At 44.2% G+C, this 21797-nt stretch overlaps 1 protein-coding gene across 1 annotated transcript in view; it reads right to left on the bottom strand.

Moving 5' to 3' along the window:
* LOC126536327 (cell adhesion molecule Dscam1-like) overlaps positions 1-21797 on the bottom strand; it is a 305377-nt gene that overhangs the window by 37966 nt on the left and 245614 nt on the right. Inside the window, exons 9-14 of the mRNA XM_050183248.3 lie at positions 20450-20611; positions 14413-14706; positions 13757-13876; positions 7650-7829; positions 7095-7242; positions 6715-6863 (exon numbers count right to left, since the gene is read on the bottom strand). Coding sequence (XP_050039205.2) covers positions 6715-6863; positions 7095-7242; positions 7650-7829; positions 13757-13876; positions 14413-14706; positions 20450-20611 — 1053 coding nt within the window. The remainder of the gene's footprint in view (positions 1-6714; positions 6864-7094; positions 7243-7649; positions 7830-13756; positions 13877-14412; positions 14707-20449; positions 20612-21797) is intronic.

The raw sequence follows: 21797 nt of genomic DNA, 5'->3' as shown, positions 1-21797 counted from the left end.
GAAGAAAAATGTTTTTTTTTTTTACTGGTGCGACCACACGGGAAGAAAAGGTCTCTACCTAGGGACACAGCAAGCTTAATAAATGATGTAACCTGTTCTACAAAAAGCCTCAGGTGTGTTTCACAAGCCTACATATAGGAGCCAAAAGGTGCAATGTTTCTAATGCACTGTAATGTAGTTCTGGCGTTTTTGTACCGAATAACTAAGGCTGATTAGCCGCAAAGGCAAGTGTATAGTGCAACCACTCGTGCCACTAAAAAAACTTCTAAACAAAACAAACGTTTTAGAAATTTAACGCTAAGTTATGGGGGTTCACCTGCCAGAACCGCAATCTGATCATGCGGGTGCCGTAGTAGGAGACTTCGCATTAATTTGGATCTCCTGGGGTGCTCTAACGCACACGCAGTTCATGGTACAAGAGCGTTTTTGCATTCCGCCCACATTGCATGGCGGCCGCCGCGACCGGTACTGAACCCGCGACCTCGAGCTCCGCAGCACAACACCATAGCTACTGCGCTAGAACGGCGGGTAAAGGTGTCAGAGGAAAAAGTATACGAAGAATCTTCAGCACGGAACCAACCTTTCCACAAAAGGTCGAAGACGCGTTGAAACGTTGAATGCAGGATGAAGCATATTCTAGTTCGTAGTGATCAAGCCTGATGGCTCTGCTTAGCAACTGACAGCACAGCATTGCGAAAAGTCTGCTGCGTATCCTGCGTATCACAAGAGGCGTCCGCTGTGTCCTAGCGCTGACGAACTATTTTAACAGGAAAAATTCATCACCGTGTTCTCGATAGCGTGTTCTCGATGGCATGCAACGCCCTGCGCATCCACAATCGCGGCTTCATGCACTCGAAGGCGATATAGTGCGCGTGGACCTCATAAACAACAGGGGTTTAAAACGCGTGAAGCCGCTATATATGTCGACAGCGGTTTCGCGTTTAGTTGTCGCGCGGACCAAAATGTAGCGAAATCAACTCGTTTTCCCCATTTCCTTATCGAAGTAGTTATATCGTATTGCTCGAACTCTAACATGAGCTATTTATTTTCTTAGATTGGTAAACAAAGCGCGCGTGCTTTTATTTTTAGATCTTAAAAAACAATGAAATATTCGCTATTGAGAGATGCTATTCAAGCCCAGTAGGTGCATGTATTTAGAGTCAAATATTGCAATGGATTTATACTTTTTCTCGTACCTCAACAGTTCCGTTCCAATGAGATTGCCTGGAAAGCGCTCCAACAAAGGTGCAAGGACACAAGATCAGTGGTATAAACGAAAAACACAGTTTAAATACAAGAATTATTTATCACGCCCGTGAAGGTTTATAGTTGGCAACGTTTGAGTCACATTTCATAAGCTTTGCCGCGCAAGTATCGGAGGAGAAACGGGCGCGTTTTCCAGTTTTTCTTCCCCTCTCCGGCGTGCCCGGGCACTCTCCGCGGCCACCGCACATCCGACAGCTCTATATCACCGCTCTCCGTCCAGCTACGTTTGTTTATTTCAAGCAGCGCCGTGTCCGTGACAAGAGACAATCGCGCTTTGTGTCACATACTTCCACCCTGCTATTACCCCCTTTCCGCAGGCTTTGCTGCCCAGCTTCCTTTTCCCCTTTCGCACTTGCCCCAGCCACTTCCGACGATGGAACCATCCGGCAAGTGATTAATGGTACAAATGGAGCGGCCCCCTACCATCGCCTTCTACGATGTAAGTGTTGTTTAGCCTTTCTTTTTCTCCTCGAATAGCACCGAGATTTCAGGAATTGTGCTGGCGCGTCGCACGTCAACGCTTTTTTTCTGATGCGTGAGAAACAAGCTGCAGTTCTTTTTCTTTTCTTAAATGCATTGCGCGCATCACTGTCGTAGTTGGAAACGCAGTAAGCTAAACGCATGATGCCTGGGCAAAAAAAAAAGGAAGGAAAAAGAAGCCTGGTATGTTGAAAGCTTCCGGGGGAATCGTTATTCCATTAGAAAAGTGGATGGCAAGATATCCGCTCAGAGATTATCTTGTACAATACACAGCAGGTGGTAGTTGTTTATGACGAGGTATATCCCAAATAGAGGGCGACACGCAACACATTTGAACGTGCCGTTGCCGTGCTTGAACGTGTGGTTATCCTAGTTTCCATGGGGTTGGACTTGATAATAGAATGCTCGCGCTATAGATTTGTTTTTTTCTTTTCAGATACAAACGTCATAAATAATAGGATCGCGATAAAAGTACTGCGGAAAAGGCTAGACGGCATGGATAAAAGCATTCGCTACAGTAGCCAAATAAGAAGGGAGGGTTCACGGAGAAGGTCGCACAGAATGCAGGATTCGCTTGGCAGATAACGACATTATCTTTTGTTTTCCTGCAATGAATAGGCGTACATGTGCGAGCTATAAAGGATTATTCTTTAAACTTTAGAACTCTTCTTGCCGTTTACTTTCATGATGCAGTCTTCTTTGGGTAGATATAATTTTTTGTCAGCGAGCAGAAGTGCATTTTATCGCTACTTAAAGATGTAGGGCTTTTAATAAATACGTAATGGAGCTAAAATGCGCATCGTTTTTTACTAATATCAATGTATAGAGGGTCAACATGCAGCAAACATTGTATTTTCACAAATAAGGGGCCGTTTTAAGAGGTAACTTTAGATCGGCCCAAACTCCGATGCCGCCTATTCAAATACATGTAAAACGGATAAACGCTTTTCTGAGATAACCAATGGGCCGATATTAAGGAAATTTGTTGCATTTGAGAGAAAATAATAAATTCTAGTAATTGCTGGAAGCGAAAATTTTCTTTAGGACCAGAATTTTTTAAGAGGACCATTCAAAAATTTGTAAGTTCGAAAAAATGGAAACACGAAGTTTACAAATTTTCAGCTCTGCACTAAGAACAGATATCGCAATTTTGTAAACTGCATCCGTTAGAGCATCCAAAGCCAACACAATTCATTTATCAATTTACATCTTACTTGAATCTGTTACACTGTTTGCAAGAGTTCTGCAAAAGTCCTATTTGCATATTAGTGGTCTATTTGAGAGCCATATATAACGCATCAATTTTGTGTGCTTTAGGTGTACTATTAGATACAATTCACAGAATTGTGACATCGTTTTTCATTGCTGATTTACAGAGCTATAAACTTTATAGTTTCGTTTTCTAAAAGTTCGCGATTTTTTTCAACAATGTTATTGAAAATATTGACGGCCTAAATAAACAATTCGCTTACCAACAGTGACTATATTTTAGCTATTTCTTTTAAATGCAACAAACCTCATCTCATTTGGTACAGTGGTCGCCAAGAAAAAAGATTTCTACCTCACAATGTGTTTAGATAGTAGCCCCGAAGCTAAAGCTTCCTCTTAACGCAAGCCTTGTTGAGCAAATTGAATATTGTGTTTAATCGAACACGGGTGCCAATACATTTCTTTAAAAAAGAAGTGCGCGAAAGTCGGGAGGCAGCTTAGATTCGAGGATGCCAAATGGCCGCAACCGCCAGAGACGGCCGACCACAGAAAGATCGATCGCACGAGCTGGAAAAAGATGTAGCTGATCTTGTCGAGACACAGATAAAAGCACGAACACCCGAAACCGCAGATAATGCACATGCACAGGATGGCACAAACGTTTGAGGCGTCGTTCGGAACATGTTCAGACATCTGTCTATTTCAACGTGCTTTCCACAGATGTGCATTGCTTAGCTACGTAGTAAACCGGATTATGGCGGCATGGCGCAAAATTCCGGCCGATGTCATAATGCGAGCATTCCGAAAGCATCATAAGTTTGCAACATCGAGACAACATTTTATGTTTTCTTTATTTTTGCATTCAAATGCCTTTTTTTTTTCGTTGGGCTTAAATTTGAGGAATGCCTCCTTTCTTCCTTTTCTTCTGAAATCGCGAATTTTCAGGGTCGCCCAACAATCGAAGACAACTTAGATTGGAATAAATACGGTAAACTATCCTTGTGTAATAAAAACCATACCTATTTAAAACAACGTTTTTCAGAGAGTGAATTTATATGTTTCGCTGAACACTAATCTTACTTAACCTTCCAACTGCGCTTCATTTTTATTGACACAAATTGTCAGAACATTACTCTATTTTAGAAGCGGCAAATTGGTAATAACCCCGTAACAGTTAGATAATATATGCAATGCTTAACGCACAATTCTTTGAGCCAGGAACAAAGAAGCAATGAAACGAAAGGAAATAATCAGTAGGGCAAGCACCGAACCAATATAAAAATATGCGCTGCCATTTACTAGTATTTAACGTCAGGCTGACATACATATCTTACAAACGTGCCGAAGACTGAAAGGAAAACAAAAGAAAACAGGCAGAAAAACAAAAAATAATAATTACAGGGTCTCTTAAGATTTCTCTTAAGAGTTGAACGGCGAAAACCTACTCTTCCTCCTCTTATCATTCGCCTCTTTCTCTTTGCCTCTTCCCTTCTTTCTTTTAGTCATTACTGCTCACTACTAAGCATTTTTAGTCATTTATAATAAATTGTTATTAGAAGTTGTCGTCAGACGTATTGATAACTTCGTAGTCATTACCAGTCATTAAAAGTCATTTCAGTCATTAATAGTCATTACTGCTCACTACTAAGCATCTAGCCATTTGTAATCAATTGTGGTCATTACAAGCTGTCGTTAGATATGTCGGCCACATCATAGTCATCAGTAGTCATAACAAGTCATTTCAGTAATTATTAGTCATTAGTGGCCATTACTAAGCATTTTAGGTCATTTCTAATCAATTGTAGTCGTTACAATTCGTCGTTAGGCATATTTATAATTTCGTAGTCATTAGTGGCCATTGCAAGTCATTTCAGCCATTAATATTCATTGCTGGTCATTACTAAGCATTTTTAGTCATTTCTAATCAATTGTGGTGGTTACAAGTTGTCGTTAGACAGATTGTTCATATTATCGTCATTACTAGTTATTACAAGTCATTTCAGTCATTATTAGTCATTAGTACTCATTAGTAAGCATATTTAGTCATTTGTAATCAATTGTGGTCGTTACAAGCAGTCGTTAGACATACTGGTCATTTTTCAGTCATTACTAGTCATTTTGGTCATTACTACTCATTACTAGACATTTCTAATCATTTCTAGTCAATTGTGGTCATTACAAGTCGTCGTTAGATATATTGTTCATTTCGGAGTCATTAGTAGTAATTAGTAGTCATTATTAGCCATTACTAGTCTTTATTAACCTCTACCAATCTCTATTATAACGTTATTATTCACGAAATGTCCCTATCCATCATTTTTCATTCTTTAATCTGTCTTTAATCTCTTCATATGGAGTGATGACGCTTAGGCGGACACTCCGGCGGTCAGGTCTGCTGACACAAACTTCACCATGAGCTTAGAAAGGCTTTTGGATGGATGGATGGATGGATGGATGGATGGATGGATGGATGGATGGATGGATGGATGGATGGATGGATGGATGGATGGATGGATGGACGGATGGACGGATGGATGGATGGATGGATGGATGGATGGATGGATGGATGGATGGATGGATGGATGGACGGATGGATGGATGGATGGATGGATGGATACAACTTTCTTGTACGTCCGGCAAGGTTTAACGCGACCCGGGCTGAGGTCTCCCACGGGGGAACGTCAAGGCCCTGCCTCAACGCCGCCTCACGGGCTTGCTGGACTGCCCACGTCTGGATTCCGAGGTCTGAGCTGCGCAGAGCGGCGGCCCACTTCGACGACAGGGTCTCTGGAGTAACTGCCATCCCTCCTATAACTACACTGCACTCCCACAGCATGTGTTTGAGTGTTGCTTTCCTAGAAAGGCTTTAGCCTTATAAAGATCTCAAATAATTAAACGTTCATATGCAACGATGTAGGTCTGAAGTAAAACCATCGTGCAATAATGGGTACTTCATAGAAAAATGAGAGGCAAAAAATTTAAGTTATAAATAATAAATTAAGCACACCGGCTATATTGTGTATTGGATTTGAGGAAACTGACGCTGCAAGTTATACAGGTATATTTTAATCTGAGAAGCCACATTCGTCTTCCTTGAGCTCTCAATGAGTGTCATTTTACAAAAATTCAATATTTCTATATATTCAACAGATTTACGAAGCTGCAAACTATACTGCCCCAACTTCTCAAATTATGCCGTTTTAGAGCAATCATTTGCGAGTTGAGAGTCCCAGAGGGCGTAAAACAACAAAATAGGAATACGTTTTCCTCCAGGAAGAGAATGGAGTCACGGAATTGCGACGTTTTTGATAAGTTACCACTCGGCTTGTGTCTGCGCAGGTTCGTTACATTCTACATGCACAACGTTTCTGGTTTCAATTCTATCTTGTATTGACCACTTCTCTCACGTCACTCTCTCAGTGGAGTTTGTGAGGCTTGTAAATAAATAAATAATTGTGCAGCTACGGTGACAACGCCGAGATTGCAGTTGGAATGTACGTACAACACGTGCGCTGAGATTTGCTTAGTTCTTGCAACTCCTCATCTAGCGGACGGTATTGAGTATTTGGTGCATTGCAACCCCTCTGCCTTCAACAAAAAGTGAATGAACCAGAAAATTATGGGGAATGTAATTTTGCCATGCAGGTAGCCCGATATATATATAACTATATGTATATACAAGGCTGAGCTCTGATAAGTTCCCGATTAAAGAAAATTAAACATGGGATCAAGCAGGCTTCTCCTAGTTGGCGATATTACCTTGCACAGTGAGCTGAATGCTAGTCGAGTCTTCACCGAACTCGTTGGCTGCTTGGCATGTGAAGACGCCGTTGTCTGATCTCTCCGCGTGTTGAACGGTGATTTTCGATGTCGTGACGTCACCACTTCTGTCCTCCACTCTAGAGTACCTAAAATGAAATGGGAGTGCAGCCTCTTTACACTAAAATGCGACAATGACGGCACGGCAACTAACCCTTTCTACCAGAATACAACTTCAAATCATAGGACGACAATTGTCCGGATGCCAGCCGTACACTCACAAAAATTTCAGCTTAATCTAACGCAGCTGTTACTCTGCTGTATCCAGGATCTCTAACGCTAACGTGATTAATGTGTTCGTAGTGATGAAGTTTGCTTACCGGTGGTCCTTCAGTACGTTCAGCGGTAGATTGTTCTTGAGCCAGTGGAAGCGTATGGGCGAGTCTCCCTGAGCTGGACAAATTACCTCGCTGCTCTCGCCTCGCCGCACAGACACAGTTGTGAACTTGCTGGAAAACCGAGGCGCGCCTGATGCAGAATACGTAGAGCAGCAGGAGCGGATGCGGGTTGCAGAGATTGGGCAAAAGATAGAGAAAGAAAGACAGATATTTTTTTATAATAAATAACTGAGAGGCCTGCCTGAATGAAAGTTCTGACCTGGTACAAAACATGTTCCATTATACAACTTCTATGGCTGATGTAAACAGCACTGTGAAATAAAAAAAAAGTCATCACGTCTTTACTGAATCATGCGCGAGTATTCAGTAGTCTACCTAATCAAAGGGTTGCCGATGTGCTCAATCAAGACGAACATGTTCATAGCTGCTGCACGAAATATCGTTACAGCTTTCATGTCCTTTAAAGAAGTGAAACGAGTGAAGTTCAAGAAACTGAACGAATGTACATCATGGAAGAAATCCCAATATGTCACTCACTGCGGACGGTGAGCTGGAGAACCCGGCTGATTCCGGATCCAACGCCGTTAGAAGCTTCACAGAGATAGAGTCCCGCGTCTCCGGGTTCAACGCTGCGGATGCTGAGCGTTCCATTGACGAGTATGTGGATGTGCGAGTTGCTGATGATGGTGCGGAACTGGGACGCTGGACTTTCCGGCTCTGCAATGAAAGTCGGCCCATTCGGATCATTCAGTCATTCAGATTCGAGGCAGCTGTAGCGAAGCGATCATGTGAATCTCATGTGAAAGTTCTCGGGTATGTCGTGTCCAGTTTTTATGTGTATGTGTGTCCTGACCAATATCACAAGAGAACCACGTAAGGAACGATGGAATCTCTACAGATATAATCGTTTCGAACGAGACTAAGTTATAAAGGGCCCCGCCCCTTAACAGCGGATGGTTCACCTTTACCCTGCTGCGCAAAGCTATAGAATAAGCAGCCCAGTTCATCATCATCATCATCATCATCATCATCGTCGTCGTCGTCGTCGTCGTAATCATAATCATCGTCATCATCATCAGCCTGGTTACGCCCACTGCAGGGCAAAGGCCTCTCCCATACTTCTCCAACTACTCCGGTCATGTGCTAATTGTGGCCATGTTCCTGCAAAATTCTTAATCGCATCCCCCTACCTAACTTTCTGCCGTCCCCTGCTACGCTTCCCTTCCCTTGGAATCCGATCTGTAACCCTTAATGAGCATCGGTTATCTTCCCTTCTCATTACATGTCCTGCCCATGCCCATTTCATTTTCTTGATTTCAACTAAGATGTCATTAACTCGCGTTTGTTCCCTCACCCAATCTGCTCTTTTCTTATCCCTTAACGTTACACCTATCATTCTTCTTTCCATAGCTCGTTGCGTCGTTCTCAATTTAGGTAGAACCCTTTTCGTAAGCCTCCAGGTTTCTGCCCCGTACCTGAGTACTGGTAAGACACAGCTGTTATACACTTTTCTCTTGAGGGATAATGGCAACCTGCTGTTCATGATCTGAGAATGCCTGCTAAACGCACCCCAGCCCATTCTTATTCTTCTGATTATTTCAGTCTCATGATCCGGATCTGCAGTCACTACCTGTCCTAAGTAAATGTATTCTCTTACCACTTCCAGTGCCTCGCTACCTATCGTGAACTGCTGTTCTCTTCCGAGACTGTTAAACATTACTTTAGTTTTCTGCAGATTAGTTTTTAGGCCTACCCTTTGCTCTGCCTCTCCAGGTCAGTGAGCATGCATTGCAATTCGTTTCCTGAGTTACTAAGCAAGGCAATATCATCAGCGAATCGCAAGTTACTAGGGTATTCTCCATTAACTTTTATCCCCAAATCTTCCCAATCCAGGTGTGTGAATACCTCCTGTAAACACGCTGTGAATAGCATTGGAGAGATCGTATCTCCCTGCCTGACGCTTTTCTTTATTGGGATTCTGTTGCTGTCTTTATGGAGGACTACGGTGGCTGTGGAGCCGCTATAGATATCTTTTAGTATATTTACATATGGCTCGTCTGCACCCTGATTCCGTAATGCCTCCATGACTGCTGACGTTTCCACTGAATCAAACGCATTCTCGTAATCAATGAAAGCTATATATAAGGGTTGGTTATATTCCGCCCATTTCTCTATCACCTGATTGATAGTATGAATATGATATATTGTTGAGTAGTATTTACGGAATCCTGCCTGGTCCTTTGGTTGACAGAAGTATAAGGTATTCCTGATTCTATTTGCGATTACCTTAGTAAATACTTTGTAGACAACGGACAGTAAGCTGATCGGTCTATAATTTTTTAAGTCTTTGGCGTCCGCTTTCTTATGCATTAGGATTGTGTTAGCGTTCTTCCAAGATTCCGGCACGCTCGAAGTCATGAGGCATTGCGTATAGAGAGTGGCCAGTTTTTCTAGAACAATCTGCCCACCATCCTTCAACAAATCTGCTGTTACCTGATCCTCCTCAGCTGCCTTCCCCCTTTGCATAGCTCCTAAGGCTTTCTTTACTTCTTCCGGTGTTACTTGTGAGATATCAAATTCGTTTAGACTATTCCCTCTTCCATTATCGTCGTGGGTGCCACTCGTGCTGTACATATCTCTATAGAACTCTTCAGCCACTTGAACTATCTCATCCATATTAGTAATGATATTGCCCGCTTTGTCTCTTAGCGCATACATCTGATTCTTGCCTATTCCTAGTTTCTTCTTCACTGCTTTTAGGCTTCCTCCGTTCCTGAGAGCATGTTCAATTCTACCCATTTTATACTTCCTTATGTCAGCTGTCTTAAGCTTGTTGATTAACTTCGCAGCCGAGTTAACTTGGATAAAAGAAGTCGCTGTGATTTATTCTGCCACGGCCCCAAAGCTATCTCTGAGCGCTTATTACTTTCTTTTTTTTCCTCTTCCACAAATTTCGGATACGCCTCGCATCGTTGATTTCTTTCTCCATTCTAAGTGCCATAGGTATAGCTGCCACCAAGGATCTTATAGGGCAAGATATTTGACGATAATAATGTATGGCATGTGGTCCTAGTTTGTCGTGTCGCTTGAAATTGCCACCGGAAATTTCCGGTGACAATTGCCACATGGGTTTTTCACTGTTTTACTGCCGTGGTTGGATATCGACCTATCTTAAAAGGAAGGCATGCGTTCGAGCAAGCGAGTTCGTTTGATGGAGTACTTTTAAAGATAGTTTGACAAACATTTGTTCGAACAACTAATTATTCCCAACAATGTTCAGCGGTAAACAGAAACGCTAGCCCCTTTCCCCGATTTCGGAGTACGATGCCATACGTGTGCTGATCCTTTCAGGGGCTCCTTATTTATAGCATCTCACTCGTCCTCTTGGGCTCCATCTTAGGAGAAGTGGGGATAATTTTTTATTTGAATTTGATTAGTAATCACTTTGCATAACATATGTTAGATATTCAATCATCCCATATAACGGAAGTTGCCTGCTTGAAGTACATTTTTCTTTTATTTATTTTGGACGTCATTAAGAACAGCAGGCGCGCCAAACAACATAATCTGACATCACGTCAGAAAGCAGCCTAAGAGGTGGTACCAAGTAGCCATGATTTCTTCTAGCAGCGGAGGAGGGGGAGCTGTAGGTGGATCTGTGCATAATCAATCTTCCGACAATTGCTCCGCCTCAGCGCCACTGATGAAGTGCAGTGTTATCTATCGCTACCGCCAGACTGAACTAGCGGTGCCACGCCATGCGTGTATGGAAAATAATGCGAACAATATGACCAACCCTTCCCGTACTGGAAAATGGGGGCAAGTGAAGTTTGTCTGTAGAGCACCTGACCTTCGTCACTGTTAAGCAACCCACAGGTAACGGTGCCTTATTGATTCGGCCTCCCGCTCCCTGAGCTCAAGATCTTGTCGCTGTTGTCAGATTGCATGAGCTCGGGCGGCTCTAACAGCGGGATCAGTGCGACGACGGCGAGCCTTTTCACGGGCGAGTTCGCGCTGCAGCTTGTCGAAGGCTGCGCGTTCCTCGGGGGAACGCACAACGCGTGGCTGTCCCATCCGTTTTTCGAGACTGAACTGAACGAAAACGAAGCCGGTGGCAGCGCGCGCGATACCCTTTCCTACCCTTTTCCTCCCCGGTGGAAGCGAAATGGTTCTTCTACTGCGCGTAAAAACCGGCGCTCGTGCTGTGGCGTGTGTTCCTTTCTTGTGTCCTCGTTTTTTTTCACGCAGTTAAAAGAAATGTCTAGAGCTATGAAGCAACCAGCCCGCCGGAACATTTTACTGAAGTGAAATGGCTCTGATTGGTTGCGTGCGTAACATGAGCGCGCGCCTATGCAGCTGGTATGCTTGCTAATAACTGACGCTCCGGCGCCGGCGCAGCTGTAAACTGATCAAACCGCCCTTTCGCGCAGCTGCTCTGCTCTGGGAGCAATTGGTTTTTTTTTGCGTGACCATGACAACGCCACTTGTGAGCCAATATGAGCTTCGCTAGAAAAAATGCCTCATAATGCAGATAACGTATTCCCGAAAAATCTATTCATACGCTAGCCAGCTCCGTAACAAATGGCGTTAGTAATTCATGCTGTAGGCGTAAAATGGAGCACCAACATGAAACCGTTGTTACAACGGACAAGCTCCGTGATTCTGACAGGCCCATATCACAGAAGCTTAAACATAATCTCAGACAGGAGACGGCAGTGCCATATCAAGAGCTTGAATTTACATATGAAGTTCACATCGTCAAGTTCAAGTACACGCAAATACACAACTGCTTTTTTTTTTTAAATGACCCGTGCTTCTGCTATATATTCAGTTAATATATTATTCTCAAAGCATTGCGAATAATAAGCGCCGGCAATTCACGATATAATGTTACTGGCGGAATGCAGTGCCACACATTCCGTGCGGACGAAAAACCACGAATTCGACGCCCGTTCATTGCTCTCGGCTCCGTTTGACATAACACAACACGACGAATGACCATTCTTGGCTTTAAAATTGAGAACACATTTATTACGACTACGTTAAATCAGGCCAACACGCTTGCTCGGGTCCCGTTCCCCATATTTACGCACGACATGGTAGTTAACGTCACCAGTTCGATAACACGAAACACGCGATGCAGCACCTGTACTCGTATACAGAAAGGCACACTCACTCCTGTATGCCTGTACTTTCGTTACGGCCTTCGAGGAGAAACGGACTTAAAAAGCACGCTCCAGTACCAGCGCACTACTTGCTCCAATGGGAACCGAAATGAAAAAGAAGTTCATCTAGCGATGCTGCATTTGCCGAGAAGCGAAGAGAAAGGCTCGGCGTGATCTCTGCAGCAGGGATTCAAAGGCGTACGGAAGAGAATTAACGTGGAACCGGGGAAATTTAAATGTCATCCGCAGGTGATCCTGCACGCGCACGCGTCGTTGCGTTTTCGCGGTCTGCGATTCGCCCGCAGACGGAACTGCGGAAGAGGAAACGATAAGCACGTCGAGAGAGCCGCCGCGTACTTTCTATACGTGCGGTGAGCACTTTAGCGTGCTTGAAGTTAGCTTCTTCCTCTCGTCGATGTGAAGAAGGAACTCGCCGGCAACTTGCCCGGGGACTTTCTGGGTGGGAATCGCTGAAACAATACGCAGCGTGCCTCAATAGAACGTACCAAGGGCTATTTCCGTATGCGTAAGCTGGCATCTGTAGCGGTAGTCTATTTGTCAGGCGAGAGGTTTGACCTGTGTTGCGCGTTCTAAGAAATAGTGGGGAGGAATGCTGACGAAATGTACTGAGCAAGAGCTATTCTGTAAAGGTGTGATGTATAACTCCGTATTCTGGTGTGTAAGATAGTTAAACACCTCACATAATAACTAATGATCGTAATAACGTAATAATAATAATAACGCAATAATCGGGAACGGCGTGGATGGAGACAAGCATCTCCCAGCGTTAACTCTCCACTGACGGGGCTAACGTAATTCTGAGTAATTAGGCTAGGCATAATTCTTGAGAGAACGAATGCGCTTGGATGCCACCTCGCACCTCGAGAAGCTCTGTGCAACAGTTAACTTGGCCAATTTTCAGCCTTTTCAGAGACCACTGTATCGTAAATCGAGTTCTCTGCCAATCCCCCACGTGCTCGCTCTAAAGGCGTTCTTGCACTGTGGTTTTGTGTGTTCCCCTGAGAGAGTAATGTTCAAGACGGTGCTGCAAACATCCCAGAGGTTTCGGGGTAATGCATTTAGTGGCATTTCGTTCACCATGTGTACAACTACGCAGTTCTGAAATTACGAAATATTTTTTATTCGCCCCCCCCCCTTTTTTTTTTGCCGATATTGGGGAATGAAGCTGCACGTTTGATCACGTCGACGTCCGCTTCATTATGACGAGCTCGGCGAAGCCATTACGCTGGCTGCTGAAAAAAAAAAGGCCATGCCACACATAAAATCCCTTCGTTATCTGTCGTATGGTGAACGAGACAAGACGAGAGAGGTTAGCAACTAAAGTTTCTTCGGCAGGAACAGCGAGCAGCAGATAAGGGGTCACGCTTTCGCGCAGCTCCAACTTTATGGAGTTTGAAAGCTGACAGCAACACAGTAGCGTGGGAACAGAAAGCGCGCTGGGCTTTGTTTTCCCATTACCTGCAGCGCTCTTCCACCGAATGTGAGGCTGGGGCACGCCGCTGGCCTGGCAGTCGATGTACACCGAGCGTCCGGACACGGCTGTCGTGTCGTTCGGCTCCATGGTCCACGACGGGGGCACTGCGAGCCAGAGGTGCACGCCCGGGGCTCGTCTCTTTATTCTGCTTACATATGTTCCACAGTCACATTATCTACATTTGATAGGAAACGTAAGCGTCATTTGGTGAAGCAGTGAATGCATCTCAGTCCCTTATAGTTGCTCTTTGGGAAGCCACTAATAAATGACTCATACGTTCCCATTTCTGCTACTGCATTCTTCAAAGACAGTCTACAAATTTTTTGCTTTTACATAATATATTAGGAGGGATTTACAGCTGGGTGCAAATATGGACGGAAAAATAAGTTGATGCTGAATTTTTCGCGTCTGACAACAGGTAGCGGACGTCATTCACTGACTCATTCAGCGAGAATGTCAGTATCTAGTCAGGTTCAACTAAATCAAAGTTTGTTGAACTGAGTAGTACCACCTAAAAGGCCCGAAAGCAGCTCCGCAAAACGTGCTATTATATCTAGCCAGATTCTGCAAACGCGACAAAGACTGGGCGTAAGTTCATCGCGTTACTCATGTGCTGGGTTCAAACGTCCAGCGCACTTACCTTTGACAAGCAGCTCGGCGGAATGCTCGGCGGACGCGTACTGGTTGGTGGCCCTGCACGTGTAGTTGCCGTTCTGTCGCGACGAGAGGCGCTTAAGCGTCAGCGTCGACACGAATCCGCCCTCGTCGGTCATGATGGACACGTCGGTGTGAGCGCCGGGCACCAGCGGCTTGCCGTCCCGCAGCCACTCGACGCGAATGGGAGGGTCGCCGGCGTGCACCAGGCAGGTGAGGCCCGCGCGCACGCCTTCGTGCAAGTTCGCCTGGAAAGCGAAGGGCGTGATCTGCGGTCCACCTGCGGGCAACAAACAACGAGGAGTCAACGTTTCCTAAGCGCTCCTCACGACGAACGTAGTTGTCTAAACAAAGGTGACGGATTGGGCCAGTTGTAATATTCTATTACACATTTCACAGGCGTATACAGCGTCAAGTATAGTGACAACAGGACGACATCAGACGGGCGCGAGGGCTCACATTAAACTGTGATTTATTGCGAAAATGTGGTTATTTATGCAGGTTACAAGAAAGTAGTTGCAGCAAGAAGGCGTTTGTGTTTAAGAGGAAGCCTTAGCTCGGGTACTCCTATCTAAATACATGGAAAAGGAGAATTCGTTTTTCTCGGCAACCACTGCACCAAATTTGACGATGTTTGCTGGATTTAAAAGACAAAACGTAAAATTTAGTGCCTGTTGGTTTCGAATCTTTGATTTAGGTTGTCAATGTTTTATTAAAAATTGGCAACAATAAAAAATTTTCAATAAACGAAACTATCAAGTTTAAAGCTCTGAAACTCATCAACGAAAAAATATAATACAATTCTGACAAATGCATCTAATAGTACATACAAAGCGGACCGAATTGATATGTTACACATGAATCTCAAAAATTGAATAACATGGAAATACAGCTTTTGCAGAACCCTTGTAAACAATGTGCAAAATTAAAATAAGATGTAAAATGACATATCGAATTTGTCCGCTTTCAATGATCTAATGGATACGATTCACAGAACCGCGATATCTGTTCTTGATGCAGAGCTATGAATATCTAAACTTCGTGCTTCTATTTCTTTTTTTTTTCCAAACTTCCATATCTTTGGAAACTTTTTTTAACAAAATCCAGGCCTAAATCAAAATTCCGCTTCCAACAGTCACTAGAATTCAACTTTCTTTCTCAAATGCCATAAATTTCATTAAAATTGGTCCAGGGGTTATCTCAGAAAAACGTTTTTGCGGTTTACATGTATTTGAATAGGCCGCGTCGGAGTTGGGCCTGAGCGAAATCTTCCTCGTAAGTCTTGTTGCTTTTTAAGTCTCCTTGCTGTACTATTTTCTCATAACCCATGTAACTCACTGCTTCCCCCCCCCCCCCCCCCTTCCCCCAATAAACCACTGTTGGAAGGTAGCACTTATCCTTGTCTGATATTCTGCGGCTACTACGCGCTGCCCACTAAACCCTTGCAACGTGAAAGTAAACAGGGCCTCAATTGTTCGATTCGGCCAGTATGCGCTCAAAATATTGCAGATCATATTAAACTATCTAATGAAGTACGAGGAACAACACTTTGAAAGCCGTGCCTCCGCATTTATTTTCTCTTCATACTTCTTTAAGGGGTCGCTTAATGTGCATAGAGCGCGACGATAACGTTGAACTTCCCTTTTTTTACGGTATTTGTGACATTGAAAGTAATAGAAAGTGGTATATTTATTGGCAGACATTCTTTTTCTTGTGGCACATGTGTTTGTTGCGTTTCCTAGCCAACATAACTCTGCTCGTTAGCGAACATGCTTAAACTCATTTCCCTTACTTCTGCCCAAACTGGATGATCGATAATAGTACCTAAGTTCCAAATTTTGCTCACTTTTTGTTCAGACGTTTTCAACTCTGCACCATTATATTACTTCAGGCCACTATTGAAAAATGCTAACTGCAAAAGCATCCCCGAGTAATTTCTTTGTTTGTAAAAGCAAGGTTAACCCTGTTTTACCTGAAGCAACTGTGCACTTCTATTGAAGCCTACATGGTTCTAACCTTCTCCTTGCAAGAACACCAGCCGGTTAATAAACAGTCCCGCTGCGACGAGTCATGTGCGATAACATGTATCTATCTGGTTCTAAATGTATCTTGATTTATAGTGACATCTCAAAGTTGATGCATGCTGATGTTCCTTGCGTACCGTTCTCGAATAACGTTCGCGGAGTGTCAGCCAGAAACAAGACATAATAAAACGCTATCGAAGGATTAAAACAATTTCAACAAAGAAAAATATTGTGCGGAAAACTACACAGTGAGTGAGAACGATCGGTTCCGCGTGGGGTGCCCTTAACGCCGGTTATGCCGTCGACCTAAGATCGCCTGAACTCCGCAGCTGGCTGAGCCAGAGTTATGGGGAGGCTGCTTTTCACCGAAAAGCACAAAAAAAGAAGAACACACAGCGTGAGAGTCGCACACTTCCCTTGGTGCCTTTGTCAGGACCCTCAGCCTCGCCATCTGGCGTATAGTTCAGCTCTCTCGTGCCACTACCGCGCACCTCAAGGTTCGGGCGACAGCTGCTCCGCAAAGCACGGATCCAGAGTCAGAGGTGAAGGGTTGCAACAGGGGCACAAAGTCGAGAAGCTACGATAAAGTTGAGCAAGAGACCAAGGCTCGGTGGCGTGAGGTGCGTGGCCAATGTCCCCTGTTCGCGCGCTGCTTTCTCCAGCAGTTTTGTAATCAAGCCGTTGTACTTTGCGCTCAGTGTATGTGACCGTCTGTAGCTTCTTTCGGAAGCGGGACAAGTAAATAATCCCCAACTGCATAACCTACATTTCTTGTTTCAATAAAACACGTTGCTGGGCTAGTTATAGTCCGGGACCAATTACCAGAACTGTGGCCTGTATATGTTGCTTTTGTTGTGCCTCCTTTATATATTTTTTTTTGCTGGGTCACAATTCTGGTAATTAATACGTCCTTTCACATCGTCTATGGGTCATGCACATAGGTCCTTTGACATACCATCGCTTTTCACAGTGGCAAAAAGCACAAGTTCACCTTTTATTTAGAGTACTACTGGAAGAGGAAGGTACTGCTTGCTCGATGAGTCTCAAAAATTAGTTAATCTGATAATAAAATAAACCTACCGAAACGTTTAAATAATGAATAGACGCATAGTCTTCCACTAGGGAAAGCGAAGCCCGACAGCAGTGAAGCTACCTTCATTCAGTAAATATGTAAATAACAGCGCTAGTTTTGAAGCATTCATTTGTACTGCGACATAAATTAGCGTCAGTAAAGTTTTCTCACGTTCTGTACCGAGAAACATTTAGAATAAAGAAAAATGCGAATATGTTCCCAAGATTAGGCAAGGTAAAATTAACTAGCAGAGCTCGCTTACCTTATAAGGGCGCAGTGTCGACGAAAATTTTTTATGGAGGCAAAAGAGTAGTTAATACTAGCGCGCGCCACTAGGCGTGGGTACTACACTATCAACTGGCCAAGCAGCGTCCATGTGTAAAAGTTTTCCGGCCGCCTGCATTGCTTTAATATTTCCCTTTAATTTGTTAGCGGGAACGTTTACATACACAACGCACAAGAAAATCTTGGGTGAATAGCCTAAGCTAGCGTAAGCTCTGTGCCTTTTTCGATTCTCTCGCCTCTGTAGAACCTCTGTTGATGTCTGCGTCGGTTATGAGATGGCGCGGGTGAAAAAACCTATCTGCATCAAGCTGTTTCTTTTTTGTGGGAGAGGGTGGAGGGAGGTATCTTAAATTGAATCGATGGTGGCTAGAAGGGGATGTGCAAGCATCGCGGCGGCTGGCCTACGGTGCTGAGTGTATAGGCAATAGATGAAGATGATAGGTGGCGCTAGCACGGTTTCTTAGATGCCAGCTTTAGGGTGGAACTGCAGAAGCTAGCTCTTGCGATGAGGAATGTCGTGTGTTCTCGGCGTCAGGCGCCGTGTCAGTTTGTTGAGAACGACCTAGACGCACGTTCAAGAGATAAACATTAGGTAGCGACGGGAAACGGTTGTAACAAACATCGCGCAGATTTAAATAACGTACTTATAACGTTCTATGCGCTGCCAAGGCAACATTCTCTTGTGAAAGGAAAAACGAGACGAGGAAATGTGAGAAGGAATCTGCTGTATTAAGCTTCGACGCATGACACAATATTCTCTGACGTCGTGGTGCTTTGTTCCCATATTGTGTTTTCCCGTGTCATGTTTGTTGAGCTTTCTAACAGACCTGTAGAACTGAGTTTCTAATCCATCATGTGGTGTCCTTGTATTTCTTGGGTTGCAGAAATAATAAGAAAATTCATGCACCCTGTCATTAATCAGCCTTCTTTGTTATGTGAAAGCCTTATAAAGTTGGACGGGTGTTTCGACAGATTATCGATCCTGCGCGAACTGCATTTCGAACCGACATTCGTCATTCGTCACTACACCCACGTTCTGAATGGAGAAGTGAAGTTAAATAAAGGTGAATTATTTAATCAATCATGCACGTAGGTTAGTGCAGCAGCGCAAAGGGGATGGAGTGAATGTTAGATGAGTGGCAATGTAATGAGCGCCCAGTTGACTGGGCATCCGTGCGCAAATATTCCAAAACTAGTTAAAAATTCGAAAAGTTTGTATCTTGAGAGCGTTAAAAGTAGATGCTGCAGCATACTTCTTTCGGCCGCTTTTCTTTCCTCAACAATGTTTGGGCTCTCTAACATGCTATTCAAGGAGGCAAAAAGAAGAATAAGCTTGGGCTGTGTAACGTGATCACTGTCTCTCTTTTGTTTTCACCTCCATCTTTTCTCAGATCAAGACACCGCAGCCCTTTAGAACAAAAATGTGAATAAAGACATGTAAACAACAACTAGTGTCCTAGAGAAGTAGATTGCGCGTAGATGCTTCATATGCTTTGTCCTTCCATGTCCCACGCGAATAGTAATTTACAATATACATCTTACACGTGGTGGCATCATTTGTATATGCCCTGCGAACATCGCTCCATCTTTCTTCCAGAACGACGACAAGGGCCGGTCTTTGACAACGCGCTCGCCCAACACGCCGTGCGAGTAGGACGGTCTAAGTACCGACAGCAGCACAGCCGCTGCTGGCACGATTTGCTGCAATCTACGTGGCCACAAACGCTCCCACGTTCTCTTATAACCACCACAGTGAAGCTTCCTTTGTGATACCTCCCAGGCTTCCCTGACCGTGGGTTCTGGGTGCTGCTGTCCCACTATTATCTGCATGAAGCTCCCACTAAAAGATAAAAAAGAACAATTGCTTTGGGCGCCTGATGGTGCGGTCAAACCTTGGCTCCCGGCAAAGCAATCCCATGTTCTAACCATTGGGGCATAGTCATACGCATACTTATACCGTGCCAATGCAAATGAGCTTTTTGAGATTGTCACACCGGTGTCACATCACAGGTGCGAGAAAACACGTGCGTGCACCAGTTTCTTTTGCACCGAAAACGCAAACATAAAACTGGCAATTTTATAGCTATTTACCGACCACTTAACAAAAGCTTATCTTCGCATAAATACGAAATTGTGCGTTGGATCTGTATTATCATTTTCTTTTAATCAAAGGCCTTCTTCTAGTTAAATTTGTGCCGCAATGTGAGACAGTCAAACCGCATTTTTAGGGTGAAAGGCCCAAGTGGTTGTGCGAAGAAGTTGGAACGAAGCGGCCCAATCCGTAGGACACAGAGGAGTGGCTTGTGCGCCACGACAGCGCTTTCGTCCAGGGAGAACGGAGCATGAAGCACTTTTTTGACAAAAATGGAATGACAAGCCTATCCGCCTGCTTATTTAGAAGCCGTTTTGAGCAATAGATAAATCGGTGGGATAAATCATTGCGGTTTGGACAAGTCCAAAGAGAATGCTTTGAAGGCGATCATAGCTTTAGAGCTTGCGAAAGAAGAATCGAAATAAAGCAGGCAATTCTCGTCGCCTCTGCGTGCCCCCCCCCCCCCCCCCCCCCTCTCATAAGTTGCAATTCAAACTGAAGGTTGTTGTTGTTTTCCCTTCTTTTTTTTCGGCCACTCGTCGAAACTCACTCCGCACGTGGAGCGAGATGGTTCGGTGGACGATCTGGGAGTCTGGTCCATGCACGGTGCACGTGTACTCGCCCTGGTCGTGCTCTCGATCCGTACCCTGGATCTGCAGCGTCCCGTTTGGGAACACCGTCTGGCGTTGGTTCAGCGGGAGCCTCCTTCCATCTGCGCATTTCCCCGACGGGCGAAAGAAAAAGAACCGACGAGCACACTGCTTGAGATTCTGGAAGAAAAATATGCTGGAAAGTAAGAACAACCTAGGTCGAAAGTGAATTCATTTTTCCGGGTATAAGCTACCACCCCTGTCAATGATTGCGGCGAACAGGACAGTACCATCACCTCAATTATAATATGTAACTGTCGGTCATAGATATTCTGTTATGTAGCAGGCTGCTCTTAAGCTTCGCATTTCCAGAGGATCTAGAGTTCTCAATGACTGTTAGCATGACAGCTGCCAATAAGCGCATTCGGAATGATACAGCTTTAGAGGGTGTGCACTCTGATAGCGACGCGAAAGCAGGGATATTTGATCGTGCTTTAATGCATAATATATTAAAGAAAACATTAACATAGGATTTGCTTGATTTCTTCCCCGCGCATTATGGGATAAAATTAACCAGAGTTATTGAGAGCAACGTTGTTTAGTTTAGTGCTGCTTCATTTGACACGTTGCCGTCCAAGTGGCAAATATTAATGGTAATTCTTTTTGTTTTGAACATAACGAGATTTGCGTTTCTTAAGGTGGCAAACACTGTAGTTCTTTGCACAGAATGTCTTATTTAGGTACAATAACATGGAATAATTTTTTTTTCTTTCCTAAACTCAACTGGCGAGTTCTAACTGTCGGTGTTAAATCCATACAAAAGTTACTTTATCGATAAAATAAAAAAGAACTCCGAGTATACTTAAGCACTTCTTATGAGTTGTGAATGCGAAAGCATTAATGTCCAACTGAACGCCGCTGAGCGTTACTCGAGTTCAACTCACAGGAGGTTTAGGCAGAACAACTGCCTGCTATGCATCCCAGTCTAACCCCGTCTGCTGCAACACCACCACCACCCTCCTCAAGTATTGCGCTATTAGTACTGTTTTTGAGTTTTGCAGCGGGGTATGTTACCGAGTTTTGCGATTCAATTGGTGCTGGTCACCCTTTTTTTACAGTGTCTACATTAGCATGTTCGCTGTAGACCGCAATCATTTGCCCAATATTGCAGAGAAATCAATGTCTTCCCTCTCGCACCCTCACTCGTTGGCTGCAGACCGAAATCATTCGAAAGATTTTGCTGAGAAATCAAGCACCTCTCTCGCGCGCTTGCACTGTGTGCGAGAGGGCCACCCAGGCCGGCAGGCG

This window comes from Dermacentor andersoni, chromosome 4, assembly GCF_023375885.2.
Source record: "Dermacentor andersoni chromosome 4, qqDerAnde1_hic_scaffold, whole genome shotgun sequence".
Taxonomy (NCBI): domain Eukaryota; kingdom Metazoa; phylum Arthropoda; class Arachnida; order Ixodida; family Ixodidae; genus Dermacentor; species Dermacentor andersoni.
The sequence above is the reverse complement of the archived record's forward strand: the minus strand, read 5'-3'. Positions and strand labels throughout refer to the sequence as shown.